Source organism: Pseudophryne corroboree, chromosome 1 (assembly GCF_028390025.1).
Source record: "Pseudophryne corroboree isolate aPseCor3 chromosome 1, aPseCor3.hap2, whole genome shotgun sequence".
Classification (NCBI taxonomy): domain Eukaryota; kingdom Metazoa; phylum Chordata; class Amphibia; order Anura; family Myobatrachidae; genus Pseudophryne; species Pseudophryne corroboree.
The window spans coordinates 743,089,404-743,111,919 of record NC_086444.1 but is presented as its reverse complement, the minus strand read 5'-3'; the positions used below and the strand labels follow the sequence as shown (position 1 = coordinate 743,111,919).

The 22,516-nt window shown below is 42.4% G+C and overlaps 1 protein-coding gene across 1 annotated transcript in view; it reads right to left on the bottom strand.

Annotated features, from left to right (window-relative positions):
* Positions 1–21,614, bottom strand: part of MYO1F (myosin IF) — a 310,663-nt gene extending 289,049 nt beyond the window's left edge. Inside the window, exon 1 of the mRNA XM_063916390.1 lies at positions 21,426–21,614. Coding sequence (XP_063772460.1) covers positions 21,426–21,428 — 3 coding nt within the window. The 5' untranslated portion in view covers positions 21,429–21,614. The remainder of the gene's footprint in view (positions 1–21,425) is intronic.
* Between the last annotated feature and the right edge of the window lie 902 nt (positions 21,615–22,516).

Below are 22,516 nucleotides of genomic sequence, written 5' to 3'. Positions count from 1 at the left end.
ATGTAGATGCTGCGCTGGCAGGAGGCTGCCCTATTTTTGGCGATCACGCTGAACCAGAGTGGTTAAAGGGGGGGGGGGGGGAGGCGGTGGTTAGCATGCTGGGCGGCCTTGTCCTGCTATGGGCGGCCCCCAGCAGGGCCGGCAACAGATTTCTTGGGGCCCGGTCCAAGGATTTCTCTGGGGCTCCCTCAGATTTATATATATATATATATATACCACAGTTGTTAACTGCGCATAGGATATTTCTCTCAGTTCAATTCAAATAGTCAGTCCTTTCTTTTTATCGATGTATGCTGCCAGTTCCTGAAAAGCCAATCGGCCGGTAGAAAGATAGAAAAAAGGAAGGCGCACAAATGAGCAAAGTTTGAAATCTTTACTAATAAAAGAGTAAAAGCTCACATACATCTAAGTAAAATAATACCGGCTCCCTCCTCCAAAACCCCACAGGAAACGTCTCCGGATCGCGCCCAGCAGTGTTTCAGACAGGGGAACTCTTAACGGTTTGCATTCAGCTGTGCTTCCATCCAAGCACTCGGTCACAAAGCATGCGGCCGCTCGTTCAGCACTTGGTGTAGGCGTCTCGACCGGTTTCGTCACAATAGACTTCGTCAGGGGGCGTGTGGCCAAACGGAGTTTTCGTGTAACATTTATAGCACATCCATATCAATAAGATCTTTCAATAGACTTATCAATGTCACATTCTAATACACTTATTTCTTTTTACATTCAGTAACCATCATCAAAACAAATCAATTTAATAAAAATTCATATTTAAAAGACCCGAGTATACTCCATAGCCCATCAGACCGCAATATATATCATAATCCTTAATTAACTAGATCAGCTGTTCAAAATCTTCACCTGAAGATCACCAGCTATTTGTTGCTATACACATATACAAATAGTCAATTTGGAGTGCTCTTTTAACCATTTATTATTAGATAATCAAACATAGAGGTATTTAAATTTGCGTCTGTCAGTTTTATGTTTTATCCTCGGCTATAACATAACTGAATAAAATCCAAATATATAAATATACCATTATACTGATCTCAAACAATACAGTCACAGTTTTTTCAATCACGGGTTTTTATTAGAGATGAGCGCCTGAAATTTTTCGGGTTTTGTGTTTTGGTTTTGGGTTCGGTTCCGCGGCCGTGTTTTGGGTTCGAACGCGTTTTGGCAAAACCTCACCGAATTATTTTTGTCGGATTCGGGTGTGTTTTGGATTCGGGTGTTTTTTTCCAAAAACACTAAAAAACAGCTTAAATCATAGAATTTGGGGGTCATTTTGATCCCAAAGTATTATTAACCTCAAAAACCATAATTTACACTCATTTTCAGTCTATTCTGAATACCTCACACCTCACAATATTATTTTTAGTCCTAAAATTTGCACCGAGGTCGCTGTGTGAGTAAGATAAGCGACCCTAGTGGCCGACACAAACACCGGGCCCATCTAGGAGTGGCACTGCAGTGTCACGCAGGATGTCCCTTCCAAAAAACCCTCCCCAAACAGCACATGACGCAAAGAAAAAAAGAGGCGCAATGAGGTAGCTGTGTGAGTAAGATTCTTCAATCTGACTATCAGGAACTGGACTGCGGGTGCTCCTTCCAGCACTTGCAGGGGGCGTGCAAATGGTGGAAGGCGCATGCTCTTCACGTCCAGTGTTGGGAAGGTCAGGCATTGCAACCGACACAATTGGACTCTCCTTGTGGATTTGGGATTTCAAAGAACGCACAGTTCTTTGCGGTGCTTTTGCCAGCTTGAGTCTTTTCAGTTTTCTAGCGAGAGGCTGAGTGCTTCCATCCTCATGTGAAGCTGAACCACTAGCCATGAACATAGGCCAGGGCCTCAGCCGTTCCTTGCCACTCCGTGTGGTAAATGGCATATTGGCAAGTTTACGCTTCTCCTCCGACAATTTTATTTTAGGTTTTGGAGTCCTTTTTTTACTGATATTTGGTGTTTTGGTTTTGACATGCTCTGTACTATGCCATTGGGCATCGGCCTTGGCAGACGACGTTGCTGGCATTTCATCGTCTCGGCCATGACTAGTGGCAGCAGCTTCAGCACGAGGTGGAAGTGGATCTTGATCTTTCCCTAATTTTGGAACCTCAACATTTTTGTTCTCCATATTTTAATAGGCACAACTAAAAGGCACCTCAGGTAAACAATGGAGATGGATGGATTGGATACTAGTATACAATTATGGACGGGCTGCCGAGTGCCGACACAGAGGTAGCCACAGCCGTGAACTACCGCACTGTACTGTGTCTGCTGCTAATATATAGACTGGTTGATAAAGAGATAGTATACTCGTAACTAGTATGTATGTATAAAGAAAGAAAAAAAAACCACGGTTAGGTGGTATATACAATTATGGACGGGCTGCCGAGTGCCGACACAGAGGTAGCCACAGCCGTGAACTACCGCACTGTACTGTGTCTGCTGCTAATATATAGACTGGTTGATAAAGAGATAGTATACTCGTAACTAGTATGTATGTATAAAGAAAGAAAAAAAAAACCACGGTTAGGTCACTGGTATATACAATTATGGACGGGCTGCCGAGTGCCGACACAGAGGTAGCCACAGCCGTGAACTACCGCACTGTACTGTGTCTGCTGCTAATATATAGACTGGTTGATAAAGAGATAGTATACTCGTAACTAGTATGTATGTATAAAGAAAGAAAAAAAAACCACGGTTAGGTCACTGGTATATACAATTATGGACGGGCTGCCGAGTGCCGACACAGAGGTAGCCACAGCCGTGAACTACCGCACTGTACTGTGTCTGCTGCTAATATATAGACTGGTTGATAAAGAGATAGTATACTCGTAACTAGTATGTATGTATAAAGAAAGAAAAAAAAACCACGGTTAGGTCACTGGTATATACAATTATGGACGGGCTGCCGAGTGCCGACACAGAGGTAGCCACAGCCGTGAACTACCGCACTGTACTGTGTCTGCTGCTAATATATAGACTGGTTGATAAAGAGATAGTATACTCGTAACTACTATGTATGTATAAAGAAAGAAAAAAAAACCACGGTTAGGTGGTATATACAATTATGGACGGGCTGCCGAGTGCCGACACAGAGGTAGCCACAGCCGTGAACTACCGCACTGTACTGTGTCTGCTGCTAATATATAGACTGGTTGATAAAGAGATAGTATACTCGTAACTAGTATGTATGTATAAAGAAAGAAAAAAAAACCACGGTTAGGTCACTGGTATATACAATTATGGACGGGCTGCGGAGTGCCGACACAGAGGTAGCCACAGCCGTGAACTACCGCACTGTACTGTGTCTGCTGCTAATATATAGACTGGTTGATAAAGAGATAGTATACTCGTAACTAGTATGTATGTATAAAGAAAGAAAAAAAAACCACGGTTAGGTCACTGGTATATACAATTATGGACGGGCTGCCGAGTGCCGACACAGAGGTAGCCACAGCCGTGAACTACCGCACTGTACTGTGTCTGCTGCTAATATATAGACTGGTTGATAAAGAGATAGTATACTCGTAACTAGTATGTATGTATAAAGAAAGAAAAAAAAACCACGGTTAGGTCACTGGTATATACAATTATGGACGGGCTGCCGAGTGCCGACACAGAGGTAGCCACAGCCGTGAACTACCGCATTGTACTGTGTCTGCTGCTAATATATAGACTGGTTGATAAAGAGATAGTATACTCGTAACTAGTATGTATGTATAAAGAAAGAAAAAAAAACCACGGTTAGGTCACTGGTATATACAATTATGGACGGGCTGCCGAGTGCCGACACAGAGGTAGCCACAGCCGTGAACTACCGCACTGTACTGTGTCTGCTGCTAATATATAGACTGGTTGATAAAGAGATAGTATACTCGTAACTAGTATGTATGTATAAAGAAAGAAAAAAAAAACACGGTTAGGTCACTGGTATATACAATTATGGACGGGCTGCCGAGTGCCGACACAGAGGTAGCCACAGCCGTGAACTACCGCACTGTACTGTGTCTGCTGCTAATATAGACTGGTTGATAAAGAGATAGTATACTACTAATATTATATACTGGTGGTCAGGTCACTGGTCACTAGTCACACTGGCAGTGGCACTCCTGCAGCAAAAGTGTGCACTGTTTAATTTTAATATAATATTATGTACTCCTGGCTCCTGCTATAACCTATAACTGGCACTGCAGTAGTGCTCCCCAGTCTCCCCAACAATTATAAGCTGTGTGAGCTGAGCAGTCAGACAGATATATAATATATATAGATGATGCAGCACACTGGCCTGAGCCTGAGCAGTGCACACAGATATGGTATGTATGTGACTGAGTCACTGTGTGCTGTGTATCGCTTTTTTCAGGCAGAGAACGGATTATAAATAAAAGTGGTGGTCACTGGTCACTATCAGCAAAACTCTGCACTGTACACTACTGAGTACTCCTAATGCTCCCCAAAATTAGTAAATCAAGTGTCTAAACGGAGAGGACGCCAGCCACGTCCTCTCCCTATCAATCTCAATGCACGTGTGAAAATGGCGGCGACGCGCGGCTCCTTATATAGAATCCGAGTCTCGCGATAGAATCCGAGCCTCGCGAGAATCCGACAGCGTCATGATGACGTTCGGGCGCGCTCGGGTTAACCGAGCAAGGCGGGAAGATCCGAGTCGCTCGGACTCGTGAAAAAAAACATGAAGTTCTGGCGGGTTCGGATTCAGAGAAACCGAACCCGCTCATCTCTAGTTTTTATACTTTATCAAAAAGGTGTATCTCTCCATTTAATTACTAATTAATATTTCTTTTTTTTATATATATATATATATATATATATATATATATATATAGGATATCGATAGTGTCCTTCTACAGCACACAGTACGAGGAAACATCATTCATAAATAAGTGGCAGGGTATACATGTAATAGAAAACATATATCTGTATGTATATTTACAAGATTTATTATTAGAAGTAGGGATAAATATAGCTAGACATTGAGTATTGTACCATGTTATGCGTCTCACCATACACCTTATCGATGTCATTAAGGGGTGAAACACCCAACCAACGAAATGACATCAGTGTGCATGATCATCAGCATTCCATTAGTGCAAAAAAGGGACAATGTCAAAGGTCTCGTTAAGGCCATTGGGGCTCAGTGTTTTCAATTTGTGGATCCAGTAAGTTTCTCTTCTTCCTAGCTTCTTTAGGAGGTTACTACCTCTTTCATCTAAAACAACATGTTCTATAGGTTTAAAAGAAAAATTGTTTAGATTACCACCTCCACATTCCACAAAATGACGGGGCACACTATGATTCGTCATCTTGTTATTTATACTCCTCATATGTTCAAGGATTCTAGTTTTTAGCATTCTTTTTGTTCTACCTATATAACTAACCCCACATTTACATTCCAACTGATATATCACATGGGTAGTTACACAATTCGCAAAGCCTTTTATTTTCCAGGAATCTGTCCGTTCCTTATTCCAAATCATCTATCTATCTTTGCTCATATATTTACATATTTTACAATGGCTACAAGGTGCACATCCATTCAGATCTCTTAACCAGTTATTATCATCTTCATTTTTTAAATTACTAGGGGCCAGGGCTGCTTTGAGTGTTTTTGCTCTCTTAAATATTACTTTAGGCTTATCGGGAAGTATTCTATTCTGAACAGGGTCTAGCATTAGGACATCCCAATGCTTGAATAATATACCTTCAATTTGTTTATTCTTAGTATTAAAATTAGTTACAAAAGGAACCATTTCTTTTTTTTCACAGTATTTATATCTTTATTTCTATATTTCAAAAGTTTCTTTCTGTCCAGCATGTCTGCCTTATGTTAACATTTTTTAATTATCTCTGTGGGGTATTTTTTCTCCATAAATCTATTTATATATACTTCTGCTTGTTTCTCATACATATATTCATCTCCACGGTTTCTTTTTAATCTTAGAAACTGTGAGTATGGAATATTTTGCAGCCAGTTTTTTGAGTGGCAGCTGTCAAAATGTATATAACTGTTGCTATCAACTTTTTTGATATGAGTATAGGTGTTAATTTTCTTCCCAGGGGTCCATTCACTAGCATCCACAACCAGATCCAAAAATTCAATTTTCTTATCCTGATGGTTGGAAGTAAATCTAAGATTGCTATCATTGGTGTTAATATATAACATAAACTTTTCGAAGTGCACTCTGTCTCCTCTCCATACTATCAATATGTCATCTATATATCTATGAAAACTAACAATTTTATCAGTAAATTCATTTTCAATAAAGATATTTTCCTCTTCCCAACGACCTAAATACAAGTTAGCTAGGCTCGGTGCATATGGGGTCCCCATCGCACACCCACAGGACTGATTGTAAAACTCACCCTGGAACTTAAAATAATTATTTTTAAGAATATACTCCACACATTCTACAAGAAAAAATCTCATCTCTTTGTTGACATTTTCATCCTTAGAGAGGAAATAGTGAATTGCTTCCAAACCTTTATCATGTGGTATGCTGGTGTACAGCAATTCGACATCTACTGTACACCAGCTATACCCTTCTTGCCATTCAATTTGATCTATTATATTAAGTACCTGTGTTGAATCCTTCACAAACGATCTAAGCGCAATCACATACTTCTTTAGAAAAAAAGCCACATATTCAGATAGCTTACACGTAGCAGAATCTATTCCCGCAATTATAGGGCGTCCAGGGGGTTTGTCTAGACGTTTATGTATCTTCGGCATATAATAAAATATAGCTATCTTGGGGAACTCGTTAAACACATAATCAGTTTCTTGTTTGCTAATACAGCCATTATCATGGCCTTTTTTAAGTAATTCTCTAATATCAGACAGTATTCTTTTACGAGGGTCACCAGATAGTTTTTCATATGTTTTTTTATCATTGAGCAGGCGAAATGCTTCAGCCAAATAATCTTGCTTGTCTAAAATTACAATCCCCCCTCCCTTATCTGCCATTTTTATAACAATGTTAGCATTTTCCTCTAATTCTTTAATAGCTTTTCTTTCACTCTGACCTAAATTGGTTTTTCATCATTGAGCAGGCGAAATGCTTCAGAGATCTCGCGGGAGTAATATAGAAACATACTCCCGGCTAATTATTAGGGATCTGGAGGAACTTTGTAGAAAGGAGAAAAGAACAAAAGACAATTTAGGTCAGAGTGAAAGAAAAGCTATTAAAGAATTAGAGGAAAATGCTAACATTGTTATAAAAATGGCAGATAAGGGAGGGGGGATTGTAATTTTAGACAAGCAAGATTATTTGGCTGAAGCATTTCGCCTGCTCAATGATGAAAAAACATATGAAAAACTATCTGGTGACCCTAGTAAAAGAATACTGTCTGATATTAGAGAATTACTTAAAAAAGGCCATGATAATGGCTGTATTAGCAAACAAGAAACTGATTATGTGTTTAACGAGTTCCCCAAGATAGCTATATTTTATTATATGCCGAAGATACATAAACGTCTAGACAAACCCCCTGGACGCCCTATAATTGCGGGAATAGATTCTGCTACGTGTAAGCTATCTGAATATGTGGATTTTTTTCTAAAGAAGTATGTGATTGCGTTTAGATCGTTTGTGAAGGATTCAACACAGGTACTTAATATAATAGATCAAATTGAATGGCAAGAAGGGTATAGCTGGTGTACAGTAGATGTCGAATTGCTGTACACCAGCATACCACATGATAAAGGTTTGGAAGCAATTCACTATTTCCTCTCTAAGGATGGAAATGTCAACAAAGAGATGAGATTTTTTCTTGTAGAATGTGTGGAGTATATTCTTAAAAATAATTATTTTAAGTTCCAGGGTGAGTTTTACAATCAGTCCTGTGGGTGTGCGATGGGGACCCCATATGCACCGAGCCTAGCTAACTTGTATTTAGGTCGTTGGGAAGAGGAAAATATCTTTATTGAAAATGAATTTACTGATAAAATTGTTAGTTTTCATAGATATATAGATGACATATTGATAGAATGGAGAGGAGACAGAGTGCACTTCGAAAAGTTTATGTTATATATTAACACCAATGATAGCAATCTTAGATTTACTTCCAACCATCAGGATAAGAAAATTGAATTTTTGGATCTGGTTGTGGATGCTAGTGAATGGTCCCCTGGGAAGAAAATTAACACCTATACTCATATCAAAAAAAGTTGATAGCAACAGTTATATACATTTTGACAGCTGCCACTCAAAAAACTGGCTGCCAAATATTCCATACTCACAGTTTCTAAGATTAAAAAGAAACTGTGGAGATGAATATATGTATGAGAAACAAGCAGAAGTATATATAGATAGATTTATGGAGAAAAAATACCCCACATAGATAATTAAAAAATGTTAACATAAGGCAGACATGCTGGACAGAAAGGAACTTTTGAAATATAGAAATAAAGATATAAATACTGTGAAAAAAAAAAGAAATGGTTCCTTTTGTAACTAATTTTAATACTAAGAATAAACAAATTGAAGGTATATTATTTAAGCATTGGGATGTCCTAATGCTAGACCCTGTTCTGAATAGAATACTTCCCGATAAGCCTAAAGTAATATTTAAGAGAGCAAAAACACTCAAAGCAGCCCTGGCCCCTAGTAATTTAAAAAATGAAGATGATAATAACTGGTTAAGAGATCTGAATGGATGTGCACCTTGTAGCCATTGTAAAATATGTAAATATATGAGCAAAGATAGATAGATGATTTGGAATAAGGAACGGACAGATTCCTGGAAAATAAAAGGCTTTGCGAATTGTGTAACTACCCATGTGATATATCAGTTGGAATGTAAATGTGGGGTTAGTTATATAGGTAGAACAAAAAGAATGCTAAAAACTAGAATCCTTGAACATATGAGGAGTATAAATAACAAGATGACGAATCATAGTGTGCCCCGTCATTTTGTGGAATGTGGAGGTGGTAATCTAAACAATTTTTCTTTTAAACCTATAGAACATGTTGTTTTAGATGATAGAGGTGGTAACCTCCTAAAGAAGCTAGGAAGAAGAGAAACTTACTGGATCCACAAATTGAAAACACTGAGCCCCAATGGCCTTAACGAGACCTTTGACATTGTCCCTTTTTTGCACTAATGGAATGCTGATGATCATGCACACTGATGTCATTTCGTTGGTTGGGTGTTTCACCCCTTAATGACATCGATAGGGTGTATGGTGAGACGCATAACATGGTACAATACTCAATGTCTAGCTATATTTATCCCTACTTCTAATAATAAATCTTGTAAATATACATACAGATATATGTTTTCTATTACATGTATACCCTGCCACTTATTTATGAATGATGTTTTCTCGTACTGTGTGCTGTAGAAGGACACTATCGATATCCTATATATATATATATATATATATATATAAAAAATAAAAAATAAAGAAAGATTAATTAGTAATTAAATGGAGAGATACACCTTTTTGATAAAGTATAAAAACCCGTGACTGAAAAAACTGTGACTGTATTGTTTGAGATCAGTATAATGGTATATTTATATATTTGGATTTTATTCAGTTATGTTATAGCCGAGGATAAAACATAAAACTGACAGACGCAAATTTAAATACCTCTATGTTTGATTATCTAATAATAAATGGTTAAAAGAGCACTCCAAATTGACTATTTGTATATGTGTATAGCAACAAATAGCTGGTGATCTTCAGGTGAAGATTTTGAACAGCTGATCTAGTTAATTAAGGATTATGATATATATTGCGGTCTGATGGGCTATGGAGTATACTCGGGTCTTTTAAATATGAATTGTTATTAAATTGATTTGTTTTGATGATGGTTACTGAATGTAAAAATAAATAAGTGTATTAGAATGTGACATTGATAAGTCTATTGAAAGATCTTATTGATATGGATGTGCTATAAATGTTACACGGAAACTCCGTTTGGCCACACGCCCCCTGACGAAGTCTATTGTGACTAAACCGGTCGGGATGCCTACACCAAGTGCTGAACGAGCGGCCGCATGCTTTGTGACCGAGTGCTTGGATGGAAGCACAGCTGAATGCAAACCGTTAAGAGTTCCCCTGTCTGAAACACTGCTGGGCGCGATCCGGGGACGTTTCCTGTGGGGTTTTGGAGGAGGGAGCCGGTATTATTTTACTTCGATGTATGTGAGCTTTTACTCTTTTATTAGTAAAGATTTCAAACTTTGCTCATTTGTGCGCCTTCCTTTTTTCTGTCTTTATATATATATATATATATATATATATATATATATATATTAAAGCACAACGGAATTTGCTGCACTATATAAGACACTGTTAATAAATAAATAAATTAATATATATATTATATATATATAGATTTCTTTATACTAGTGCTGAGCGGATTCGGTTTTACTCGGTTTTACTCGGTTCTCAAAACCGAATCTTATTGGCTCACTGGTGTCACGTGTTTTGGATAGCCAATAAGATTCGGTTTTGAGAACCGAGTAAAACTGAGTAAAACCGAATCCGCTCAGCACTACTTTATACACATATATACACATATATAAATATGTATATCTCTCCTTACTCCCCCACACACACCATAGTCTGTGTCTCCCTCTCTCCTTCCTCCCAAATACCCCACAGTCTGTCTCTCCCCATTGACTCCATGCTGCATTCCCAGCTCCCCCACCCCATCCCAAAGCTCTGTATCCCCTCACCAATCCACTCTTACCCCGGCGAGAGACTCTACTGCACTGCACTCCCCAGTATCCAGACCCTCACACCGCACAGCAGGCTCCATGTGGCTCTTACACCACACCAGAAGAGGCCAGCGCAGAGCACCAGAATCCCAACCAACAGGGCTGCTGCCATGAGCGGACGCACACTCGTGCCGCACAGTCACTGTGTGTGAGAGGCTCCTGTCACTCTGAGACTGCAGCCACACTGCCTACAGCTCGCTGCCCTATTTGGACAGGACGGCTCACATCCCTGCCAGGCACTAAGTGGCATATCCTTGGTGCCCCTCTGATCCTTGAGGCCCGGTACATGTGTCCCCTTTGACCCCCCCCTGTGCCGGCCCTGGCCCCCAGCATGTGATCAAAAGGATTGAAGGCCTAATTCAGATCTGATCGCAGCAGCAAATTTGTCAGCTAATGTGCAAAACCAAGGGGGTCATTCAGACCCGAACGCACGGTAGCTTTTTTTGCAGAAGTGCAATCGGGTCTGAACTGCGCATGCGTATGCTCCACATTGCGCAGGCGCGTTGGCCGTCGGTGACGGGGATTGCCGGACAGCAATTGATTTAACTAAGAAAGCGATCGCACCGGCGATCGCAAGAAGATTGACAGGAAGAGGCCGTTTGTGGGTGTCAACTGTCAGCTCCTGGCCTGATCATCGCAGCGGCTGAGTAAGTCCTGAGCTGTGCAGAGATTGCACAAACTTTTGTTTGTGCAGCTCTCTGCACAAGCGATCGCACCTCTGCACATCAACTACCCCCTTCCCCTGTAGGCGGCAACTACCTGATCACAGTACTCCAAAAAAATGCCTGCGTGTGATCATCCCCCATGTGCACTGCAGGGGGGCAGATATAACGTGCAGAGAGAGTTAGATGTGGGTGGGGTGTGTTCAAACTGAAATCTAAATTGCAGTGTAAAAATAAAGCAGCCAGTATTTACCCTGCACAGAAACAATATAACCTATCCAAATCTAACTCTGCGAAGGTTATTTCTGCCTTCCCTGCAGTGCAGATGGGGGGTCATTCCGAGTTGATCTCTCTCTAGCAACTTTTTGCAGCGCTGTGATCAGATAGTCACCGCCTATGGGGGAGTGTATTTTAGCTTTGCAAGTGTGCGAACACTTTTGCAGCCGGCGGCACAAAACTGTTTTTTGCAGTTTCTGAGTAGCTCTGGACTTACTCAGCCGCTGCGTTCACTTCAGTCTTTTTGGTCCCGGAATTGACGTCAGACACCCACCCTGCAAACGCTTGGACACTCCTGCGTTTTTCCAAACACTCCCAGAAAATGGTCAGTTGACACCCACAAACGCCCTCTTTCTGTCAATCACCTTGCGATCAGCTGTGCAAATGTATTCTTCGTTAAATCCATCGCCCAGCACTGATCCTCTTTGTACCCGTGCGACACGACTATGCAATGCGGTGCATACGCATGCGCAGTTTTGCCGAGATTTAACCTGATTGCAGCGCTGCAAAAAGTTGCTAGTGAGCGAGCAACTCAGAATGACCCCCATGGTTTGCCCATTAGCTAACAAATTTGCTGCTGCGATCAGATCTGAATTAGGCCCAGAAAATCCTGCTGCAGTACTTAGCAGAATTTGCGATCCTTACTGAATGGGGTCCTAAGTGCATGGAGCTATGGATTAATGTGCTCGAGATGTGAACAGAAATGTACAGTAATTGTAGCTTGAAGACTAATCACAGGCTGCAAATGAATAGCCTCAGGGACTGCTACAAGTCCTCAGAAATATGCCCGACAATCTTCTGCTTTTGCTTCACCATTCTGTGGTATGCCAATTCTGCAGTGGATTGTAAATTTGCATCTCACTAGTCTGTGATGTCTGATTAGTGTGTGGTTGGAGTAGGACTGACACATTCCACTGGTGAGACGTGCACTATTTGATGGCCAAATGCAGAAGGGAAATATTTTGTAGAAAAAGTGTGAAAATGTTGCTCATCTACCACTGACTGAAAAACACAGCCCATAGTTGTAAAACATCTAAATTATATTCAGTTAAGCTGTTTATATTTTGTCGGTTATTATCAAATTTATACCTAAATTATTTTAATTTAGTACTACCCAATGAACAAAATTTGCCATCAATGGATATGGGCAATAGCTTGTAGCAACCAAGACAAAAACAGGCAAAATGGATTAGTATTAGATCATTTATAAATGCTAAACATAAAGGCAGTGTTGTGGCCTCATACTCTCAGGGGTGGATTTAGGGGTGAGGGCGCCCCTAGGTACAATAGTAACGTCCGCCTTCCCCATCCCGCCTGACAAATTGTATTCTTTTTATTGATTGGTTGTAAGTCTTCATTTGATGATAGCCAATGTAATAGAATACTAAAGAAAAAGCTACTAACTATGACATTTTGTTTATTTTTAATTATGTATATATATTTACTAAGTAGAACAGTTTACTGGGGCAGTATGTGCATGTCCTACCCACTTACAAGCCATTCAAGATGGCATAAATAAGATTTTAAACCTACCGGTAAATCTTTTTCTCGTTGTCCGTAGAGGATGCTGGGGACTCCGTAAGGACCATGGGGAATAGACGGGCTCCGCAGGAGACATGGGCACTTTAAGAAAGTCTTTAGACCTGGGTGTGCACTGGCTCCTGCCTCTATGCCCCTCCTCCAGACCTCAGTTAAAGAAACTGTGCCCAGAGGAGATGGACAGTACGAGGAAAGGATTTTGTTAATCCAAGGGCAAGATTCATACCAGCCCACACCATTCACACCGTATAACTTGTGATAACTACCCAGTTAACAGTATGAAACCAACATATCATCAGTTCAGGACCGATGCAACTATAACATAACCCTTATTGAAGCAATAACTATATACAAGTATTGCAGAAGTAGCCCGTACTTGGGACGGGCGCCCAGCATCCTCTACGGACTACGAGAAAAAGATTTACCGGTAGGTTTAAAATCTTATTTTCTCTAACGTCCTAGAGGATGCTGGGGACTCCGTAAGGACCATGGGGATTATACCAAAGCTCCCAAATGGACGGGAGAGTGCGGATGACTCTGTAGCACCGATTGAGCAAACAAGAGGTCCTCCTCAGCCAGGGTATCAAACTTGTAGAACATAGCAAAAGTGTTTGAACCTGACCAAGTAGCAGCTCGGCACAACTGTAATGCCGAGACCCCTCGGGCAGCCGCCCAAGAAGAGCCCTCCTTCCTAGTGGAATGGGCCCTAACCGATTTAGGCAACGGCAATCCAGCCGTAGAATGAGCCTGCTGAATGGTGTTACAAATCCAGCGGGCAATAGTCTGCTTTGAAGCAGGAGCGCCAAGCTTGTTGGCAGCATACAGGACAAACAGTGATTCTGTTTTTCTGACTCTAGCCGTTCTGGCTACGTAAATTTTCAAAGCCCTGACCACATCCAGGGACTTGGAGTCCTCCAAGTCACGCGTAGCCACAGGCACCACAATAGGCTGGTTCATATGAAAGGATGATACCACCTTAGGCAGGAATTGAGGAAGTGTCCGCAACTCCGCTCTATCGACATGGAAAACCAGATAGGGGCTTTTATGAGACAAAGCTGCCAATTCCGACACTTGCCTAGCCGAAGCCAAGGCTAATAACATGACCACCTTCCAAGTGAGATATTTTAACTCTACCGTTTTAGGTGGTTCAAACCAGTGTGACTTATGGAAACTTAACACCACGTTAAGGTCCCAGGGCTCCACCAGAGGTACAAAAGGAGGCTGAAAATGCAGCACTCCCTTCACAAAAGTCTGAACTTCTGGGAGAGAAGCCAGTTCTTTTTGAAAGAAAATGGAAAGGGCCGAAATCTGAACCTTAATGGAGCCTAAGTTTTAGGCCCAAATTCACTCCAGTTTGTAGGAAGTGAAGGAAACGGCCCAGATGGAATTCTTCCGTAGGAGCATACCTGGCCTCACACCAAGAAACATATTTTCGACCATATATACGGTGATAATGTTTAGATGTCACGTCCTTCCTAGCCTTTATCAGCGTAGGAATGACCTCATCCGGAATGCCTTTTTCCGCTAGGATCCGGCGTTCAACCGCCATGCCGTAAAACGCAGCCGCGGTAAGTCTTGGAACAGACATGGGCCCTGTTGCAACAGGTCCTGCCTTAGAGGAAGAGGCCACGGATCTTCTGTAAGCATTTCCTGCAGATCCGGATACCAGATCCTTCGTGGCCAATCTGGAACAATGAGGATTGTTCTCACTCCTCCTTTTTCTTATTATTCTCAACCCTTGGGTATGAGAGGAAGAGGAGGAAATACATAGACTGACTGGAACACCCACGGTGTCACTAGGGCGTCTACCGCTACTGCCTGAGGGTCTCTTGACCAGGCGCAATAACTCTGCAGCTTTTTGTTGAGGCGGGACGCCATCATGTCTATCTGTGTCAGTCCCCACCGAACTGCAATCTGTGCGAAGACTTCCTGATGAAGTCTCCACTCTCCAGGACGTATGTCTGGTGAGGAAGTCTGCTTCCCAGTTGTTCACTTCCAAAATAAACACTGTTGACAGTGCTCTTACATGATTCTCCGCCCAGCGAAGAATTCTGGTGGCTTCCGCCATCGCCAGTCTGCTCCTTGTGCCGCCTTGGCGGTTTACATGAGCTACTGCAGTGACGTTGTCTGACTGGATCAGAACCGGTTGGTCGCGAAGAAAGGTCTCTGCTTGACGTAGGGCGTTGTATATGGCCCTTAGTTCCAATATGTTGATGTGAAGACAAGTCTCTTGACTTGACCAAAGACCTTGGAAATTTCTTCCCCGTGTGACTGCTCCCCAGCCTCGAAGGCTCGCATCCGTGGTCACCAGGATCCAGTCCTGAATGCCGAATCTGCGGCCCTCTAGAAGGCGAGCACTCTGTAGCCACCACAGGAGAGATACCCTGGCCCTGGGGGATAGGGTGATCAACTGATGAATCTGTAGATGTGACCCGGACCACTTGTCCAGTAGGTCCCATTTGAAGTCCTCGCATGGAACCTGCCGAAGGGAATGTTTTTCCCAGGACTCGAGTGCAGTGATGCACTGACACCTGTCTTGGTTTCAATAGGTCCCTGACTAGAGTCATGAGTTCCTGGTCCTTCTCTATCTGAAGGTAAACCCATTTCTGGTCTGTATCCAGAATCATACCCAAGAAGGGCAGACGAGTTATAGGAACCAACTGTGACCTCGGGAAATTGAGAATCCAGCCGTGTTGCTGTGACACCTTCAGCGAAAGTGACACGCTGTTCAACAACTGCTCTTTTGATCTCGCCCTTATTAGGAGATCGTCCAAGTATGGGATAACTGTGACTCCTTGCTTGCGTAGGAGCACCATTATTGCCGCCAATTACCCTGAAATAGGTAATGACAATCCTTTACCGCAATTGTCAGGTACACCTGATGGGGTGGATAAATGGGAACATGAAGGTATGCAGCCTTTATGTCTAGATACACCATCAAATCCCCCCCTTCCAGGCTGGCGATGATCGCTCTGGGCGATTCCACTTTAAATTTGAACCTTTTCCCGTATAGGTTCAGAGATTTTAATTTTAAAATAGGTCTGACCGAACCGTACGGTTTCGGGACTACAGCCAAGGTTGAGTCATATCGCCTTCCTTGTTGCAGGAGGGGAACCTTGAGCACCACCTGTTGGAGATACAATGTGTGAATTGTATTTAATAATATCTCCCTTTCTGGGAGAGAAGCCGATAGGTCCGATAAGGAAAAACCTGCAAGGAGGCACCTTTCGAATTCCAGCTTGTAACCCTGAGAAACAATTTTTATTGCCCCGGGATCCACCTGTGAGTGAACTCAGATGTGGCTGAAGAGTCGAAGATGTGCTCCCACTGGGACGGACTCCCTTAGCGGAGCTCCAGCGTCATGCGGTGGATGTAGTAGAGGCCGGGGAGGACTTCTGTTCCTGGGAACTAGCTGTGCCCTGTGCCCTTACCTCTGGTAAGAAAGGACGCTCCTCGTACTTTCTTGTTATTCTGCGACTGATAGGACTGCATTTGATAATGTCGTGCTTTCTTAGGCTGTGAGGGAATATAAGGTAAAAGATCAGAATTACCAGCTATAGCTGTGGAGACCAGGTCCGAGAGCCCTTCTCCACACAATTCCTCAGCCTTGTAAGGTAAACCTTCCATATGCCTCTTTTAGTCGGCATCACCTGTCCATTGCATGTTCCACAGGACACGTCTAGCAGAAATCGACATAGCGTTGACTCTAGAACCCAGTAGACTAATGTCTCTTTGGGCATGTTTTATATATATATATATATAAGACAGCATCTTTTATATATATATATATATATATATATATACATATACTAGGGTCAATAACATAGTATCCTTATCTAGGGTTTCAATCTCCGCTGATAAGGTATCTGTCCACGCTGCTACAGCGCTATAAACCCATGCCGACACAATCGCCGGTCTGAGTAGTGTACCAGAATGTGTGTAAATGGACTTCAAAGTACTTTTACTGCGTGCTATCTGCAGGATCCCTGAGGATAGATGTTAAGTCAGCGCTACCTTTTGGGTAAACGTGACAAAGCTTTGTCCACCCTAGGGGAAGATTCCCATCGTATCCTGGCCCTAGTAGGGAAAGGATACTCCCTGAGAATTCTTTGTGGGAATCTGCAGTCTCTTGTCTGGAGATTCCCGCTCTTTTTCTTCATGAGAGGAGGGAAATTTACCTCTGCTTTCTTCCCCTTAAACATGTGTACCCTCGTGTCAGGGACAGATGAGTCATCCGTGATATGCAAAACATCTTTTATTACAATAATCATATATTGAATACTTTTCTGCCAGTTTTGGCTGTAACTTTGCATTATCGTAGTCGACACTGGAGTCAGACTCCGTGTCGATATCAGTGTCTATTATTTTGGATAGTGAGCATTGTGAGACTCTGAAGGTCTCTGCGACATAGGGACAGACATGTGTAGATTCACTGTCTGTTCTCTAATCTTTTGTGCAATAAATTTACCTTAGCACTTAATTTCACATATCCAATCAGGTGTCAGCGTTGTCGACGGAGACACCACTCACACACACATTTGCTCCATCTCCTCCTTAGGAGAGCCTTTTACCTCAGACATGTCGACACACACGTACCGACACACCACACAATCAGGGAATGCTCATCTGAAGATAATTCCCCCACAAGGCACTTTGGAGAGACAGAGAGAAAGTATGCCAGCACACACCCCAGCGCAATATGATCCAGGAAAAAACACAGCAATTTAATGTTTACCCAGTAGCGCTGTTATTATCTGCGCCGAATTATGTGCCCCCACCTCTTCTTTAAAACCCTCTCTTCTACCGTGGTATAAGCAGGGGAGAGTCCGGGGAGCTTCCTCTCAGCGGTGCTGTGGAGAAAAACATGGCGCTGGTGAGTGCTGAGGGAGAAGCCCCGCCCCCTCGATGGCAGGCTTCTGTCCCGCTAAAAGTGTAAAATTGGCGGGGGCTCCTGCATATATACAGTGTCCAGCTGTATATATGCTCCTTTTGCCAAATAAGAGGTTTATATTGGTGCCCAGGGCGCCCTCCCCTGCGCCCTGCACCCTTACAGTGACCGGAGTATGTGAGGTGTGTGGGAGCAATGGCGCACAGCTGCAGTGCTGAGCGTTACCTCAGTGAAGATCATGAAGTCTTCTGCTGCCTCTGAAGTCTTCTTTTCTTCTCATACTCACCCGGCTTCTATCTTCCGGCTCTGCGAGGGGGACGGCGGCGCGGCTCTGGGACGGACGGCTACGGTGAGATCTTGCGTACCAATCCCTCTGCAGCTAATGGTGTCCAGTAGCCTAAGAAGCAGGACCTGCACTCAGAGAGTAGGGCTGCTTCTCTCCCCTCAGTCCCTCGATGCAGGGAGTCTGTTGCCAGCAGAGCTCCCTGAAAATAAAAAAACCTAACAAAATACTTTCTATCAGCAAACTCAGGAGAGCTCACTGAAAAGTACCCAGCTACTCTGGGCACAGTATCAAACTGAGGTCTGGAGGAGGGGCATAGAGGGAGGAGCCAGTGCACACCCAGGTCTAAAGACTTTCTTAAAGTGCCCATGTCTCCTGCAGAGCCTGTCTATTCCCCATGGTCCTTACGGAGTCCCCAGCATCCTCTAGGACGTTAGAGAATGTTAGATTATAGTTGAAATATTTTGCAGTTACTGGTACTTTATGGGCTGACAGTACCAACACAAGTATCCCAGTGCCGCCCCCCAAAAATTGCCGCCCCTAGGCATGTGCCTTATGTGCCTAATGGGAAATTTGCAACATGCATTTGTCGGAATGGATCCGACATGCCCTATTCAATGAGAGGCCAAATCTGTCATATTTGAGCCAAATCCAACTGTCGGAGTTGGCCGTTCCCTGTGCCCTGTCCCTGCTGCTGCTGTCAGCAGCTACCCGTGTGTGATTTAACAGGGAGCTGCTGGAGGGATCCGCTGGAGGGAGTAGCTGCGGAAGGAGCCGCTGGAGGCAGCAGTGGAAGGAGCCGCTGGAGGGAGCCATGCCCGCCGGTGAGCACTCTCTCTCCCTGCCTCGCACCGCTCCCCGTCTCCTCACCTCAATCCAATTTTGTTAAAAGTTGGATTGAGGTTGTCAGAAATGGGGCCAAATCCTGTCAGATTTGGCCCCGTTTCCGACAGAAGCACGCGCATCGGCGGCTATTCCGCCGATCCACGGGTTTTTCGACAAGTCGGGAATTCCACTGCCGTGCAGCTGCCACTGGCAAGGAAGTCCAGAAACAGAGCCATGTATTCTCCCCCCGCTGCAACTTGGTATCGCCGGCACCATGCATTCTTTATAGCCCTGGCAGGATGGGCTGTCTTAACTCTCCTCTGTGAGGGGGGAATTCCCAATAATCATCTCACCCCTTGTAATACTTACACACTGGGGCAGTCCTCAGGAGGATTCTCTGTGTGTGTCTCTCTCTCTAGACCTAAATGCTCTCATTGGCTAACAGGTTACACAGGAGAGCTAGTAATGTCAGTGTGCTCTGGACAGGGGTCCCTGACAGTGGGGGAACTCAGGGTACGGAATCACCTGCTCACCCCCTAATCTGGCTATGATGCACAGTGACCTTACAGCCCTGCAAAATGAACACATTTCTACAGCAGTAATTTGATCAACTCCTTCAATGCAATAACCTTGGTGCCATGAAATAGTGTTAATATGTGCACATATACCAATAGATCAACATAAAATAAAACAGCCCTGATGTGACTCCAACCAACATCATTTTGGATAGAAAATTTATCATTTGGTTGATCCAAAGTCATAATTGGCAGGCCCAACATACTTCTACCTTTCATTCACAGCAAGCAGAAAAAATGTCACTTGTGGTATCACTGTTGACCTAACATCAGAAAGTGAGGTAATACATGTATAAGAACATGCTTATAGTAACCCAACAGGTATATTCTCTATATAAGGTATAAATGACTGCAAATGGAGATTCACTTCTTGCATGACTCCCACCGTACTCTCCAATGTAAACCATACCCTTTTTCCTTTCACGCCTGCGACCACCTGGCCAAAAAGCGGGGAGTAGTGATTTTATTTGCCCGCCACCTCACCTTTGAACTCCTAGACTCATATACCGACAAAGACGGCCGGTTTCGTGTCCTGGTGGGGAAACTTAATAATAACCTATGTACCCTGGCTAACGTCTTCCGTTGTAGTATCTACTTAATAGAATCATGATGACTCTAAGTGTAAGTGTAAGATCTAAGTGTAAATATAGTATTGAAAAATTGTAAAAGGCAATGTTCTACATATAAGGGTTTGGAAGTGAACATGGAACTTTTGTTATTCAGACTGCTGTGGAGCTTAATCTTGTGCAATATTAGCACGGATGGTGTAATGGTTAGCATTACTGTCTCACAGCACTGAGGTCTTCGGTATGACTCCCACCACGGCCCTAAATGTGTGGAGTTTGTATATTCTCCCTGTGCCTGAGAGGGTTTCCTCTGGGTACTCAAATTTCCTCCCACACTCCAATAATATACAGGTAAACTATACTGGGGCAGGGACTGATGTGACTGGCCAAATATTCTCTGGTAATAATAACAATATATCACTCAAAATTATTTTTAAAAAGCATATTTAGTAACTACTACCACCTGGATATTTTAATTTGGAAAATCACAAGTAAAATCTATGATTATGCCTAAAAACACATGTTCTTTGCAAGCAAGCTTGTCTCTAAATGATGCCAAACATTAGATAACATTATGGTAATTAAATTCAACCATTGGATGATTCCCTTCATTATACTGTATAACACACAGATGTACAAAAAAAAATCATGTACAGTATGTCTCAATTGAAAAGTTGAAAAAAGTAATAACATATGGGAAAAAAGTGTGGTCTATTCTGCAACAGCTAAAGATGGCAAATATGACTGTGACACAAGAGTCACTTTTAGGACTGACGGCAGTTACAGACAAGCTGAGATAATCTTATTTCCATTTCCCTCTAGTAGTCACACATTCAGTAATGCAGACACTACAACCTTTTGACAATCTATGTATGTAAATGAATTAAAGATTATTCCCTACCATGTTATCATGTTTAATTGGTTTCAATACAATCACACGTACTCACTGACTTCAAGGCTTGTCATCCAAATTTATGATGAGCTAGCCTTTGTTGCTGTAATTAGAGAGATACAGTATTTGAGAGCTACAGGTGCTGCACAAATAAATAGGATACTACCATTGCCAGTTGTTTTCCTTCTGTCTTGATTCTGCTCCTGCTGGACCAAATCCTCTGGACTCTACAATGCCATCATAATCCAAGTGTTGTTTGAATAAGTCATTCTTTGTTCCTCTGTTTGTGTCTTAGCGAAAATTAGTTATTGCTAAAGTTCCTCTCTCCGTCAGTCAGCCACTTCCTTCTTTGAGATCTTCTTTGTCAGTTTTACAAAAATATTATTTTGCTTGGGTGGGGTATGTACATGTGTAGTCAAAAGACATAGTAGTTAAATAAAGAACATTCATCATTTGGGGATATCAATCAACCTTAAAAGAACAACAAAAATTAATATGCTCACATGTTCTTATACCTTTTTAATTATTATTATTATTATTATTATTATTATTATTATTATTCCTTCTTCCCTTGAAGTTAGTAGAAAATCTGAAATGTTAGAGGTATGTAAAAGAGTACCAACTTGAGGAAAGTATGGTCTTATAATTAGTAAACACATGATACTTTCACAAATAATAAGAGCGGAATTTAATTGTTTGACCTACCGGCATGCAGTAGATGGTGCCCCATGGAGCAATTCAATTATTGCTCAGTTAGGGCACAATCAGCATTTCAGCTCACATCTCCCCTCCCCTCCCCCTGTGGGTGGCAATCTGAAATGAGCAAAAAGTGACCCGTTTGGGCGCCCAAACGGGACCTTTCACATCGCGCCCATTACTTCAGTCTGGTTTAGCTGCTTTACATGGCTAAATCCGACCTCTCTGGGTGCAATATATGCGATAAAAAAGCACAATTTAATATTGCACTCCTCCAATCTCCTTTCACTTTAGACGGGAGATCCAGCACAATAAACATCTGAATTCCAACCATAAAATGGTTCCAGACAGCAAGAAGCAATTCTACCATGCAACAATCTCCTGCTTCTGTTTCCCCAGTGATTTAGATAAAAAGAAACAGTACATTGTCATATTTAAAACCACTTAATTGGCATGGTCAGGTCACATGCGGCCGCACTGTTCCACTGTGTCAACCAGTTTTTGATGAGGAGATCTGTTCTGCAGATGTGCATAATATAATCAAGTATTTGAAAAAAAAAA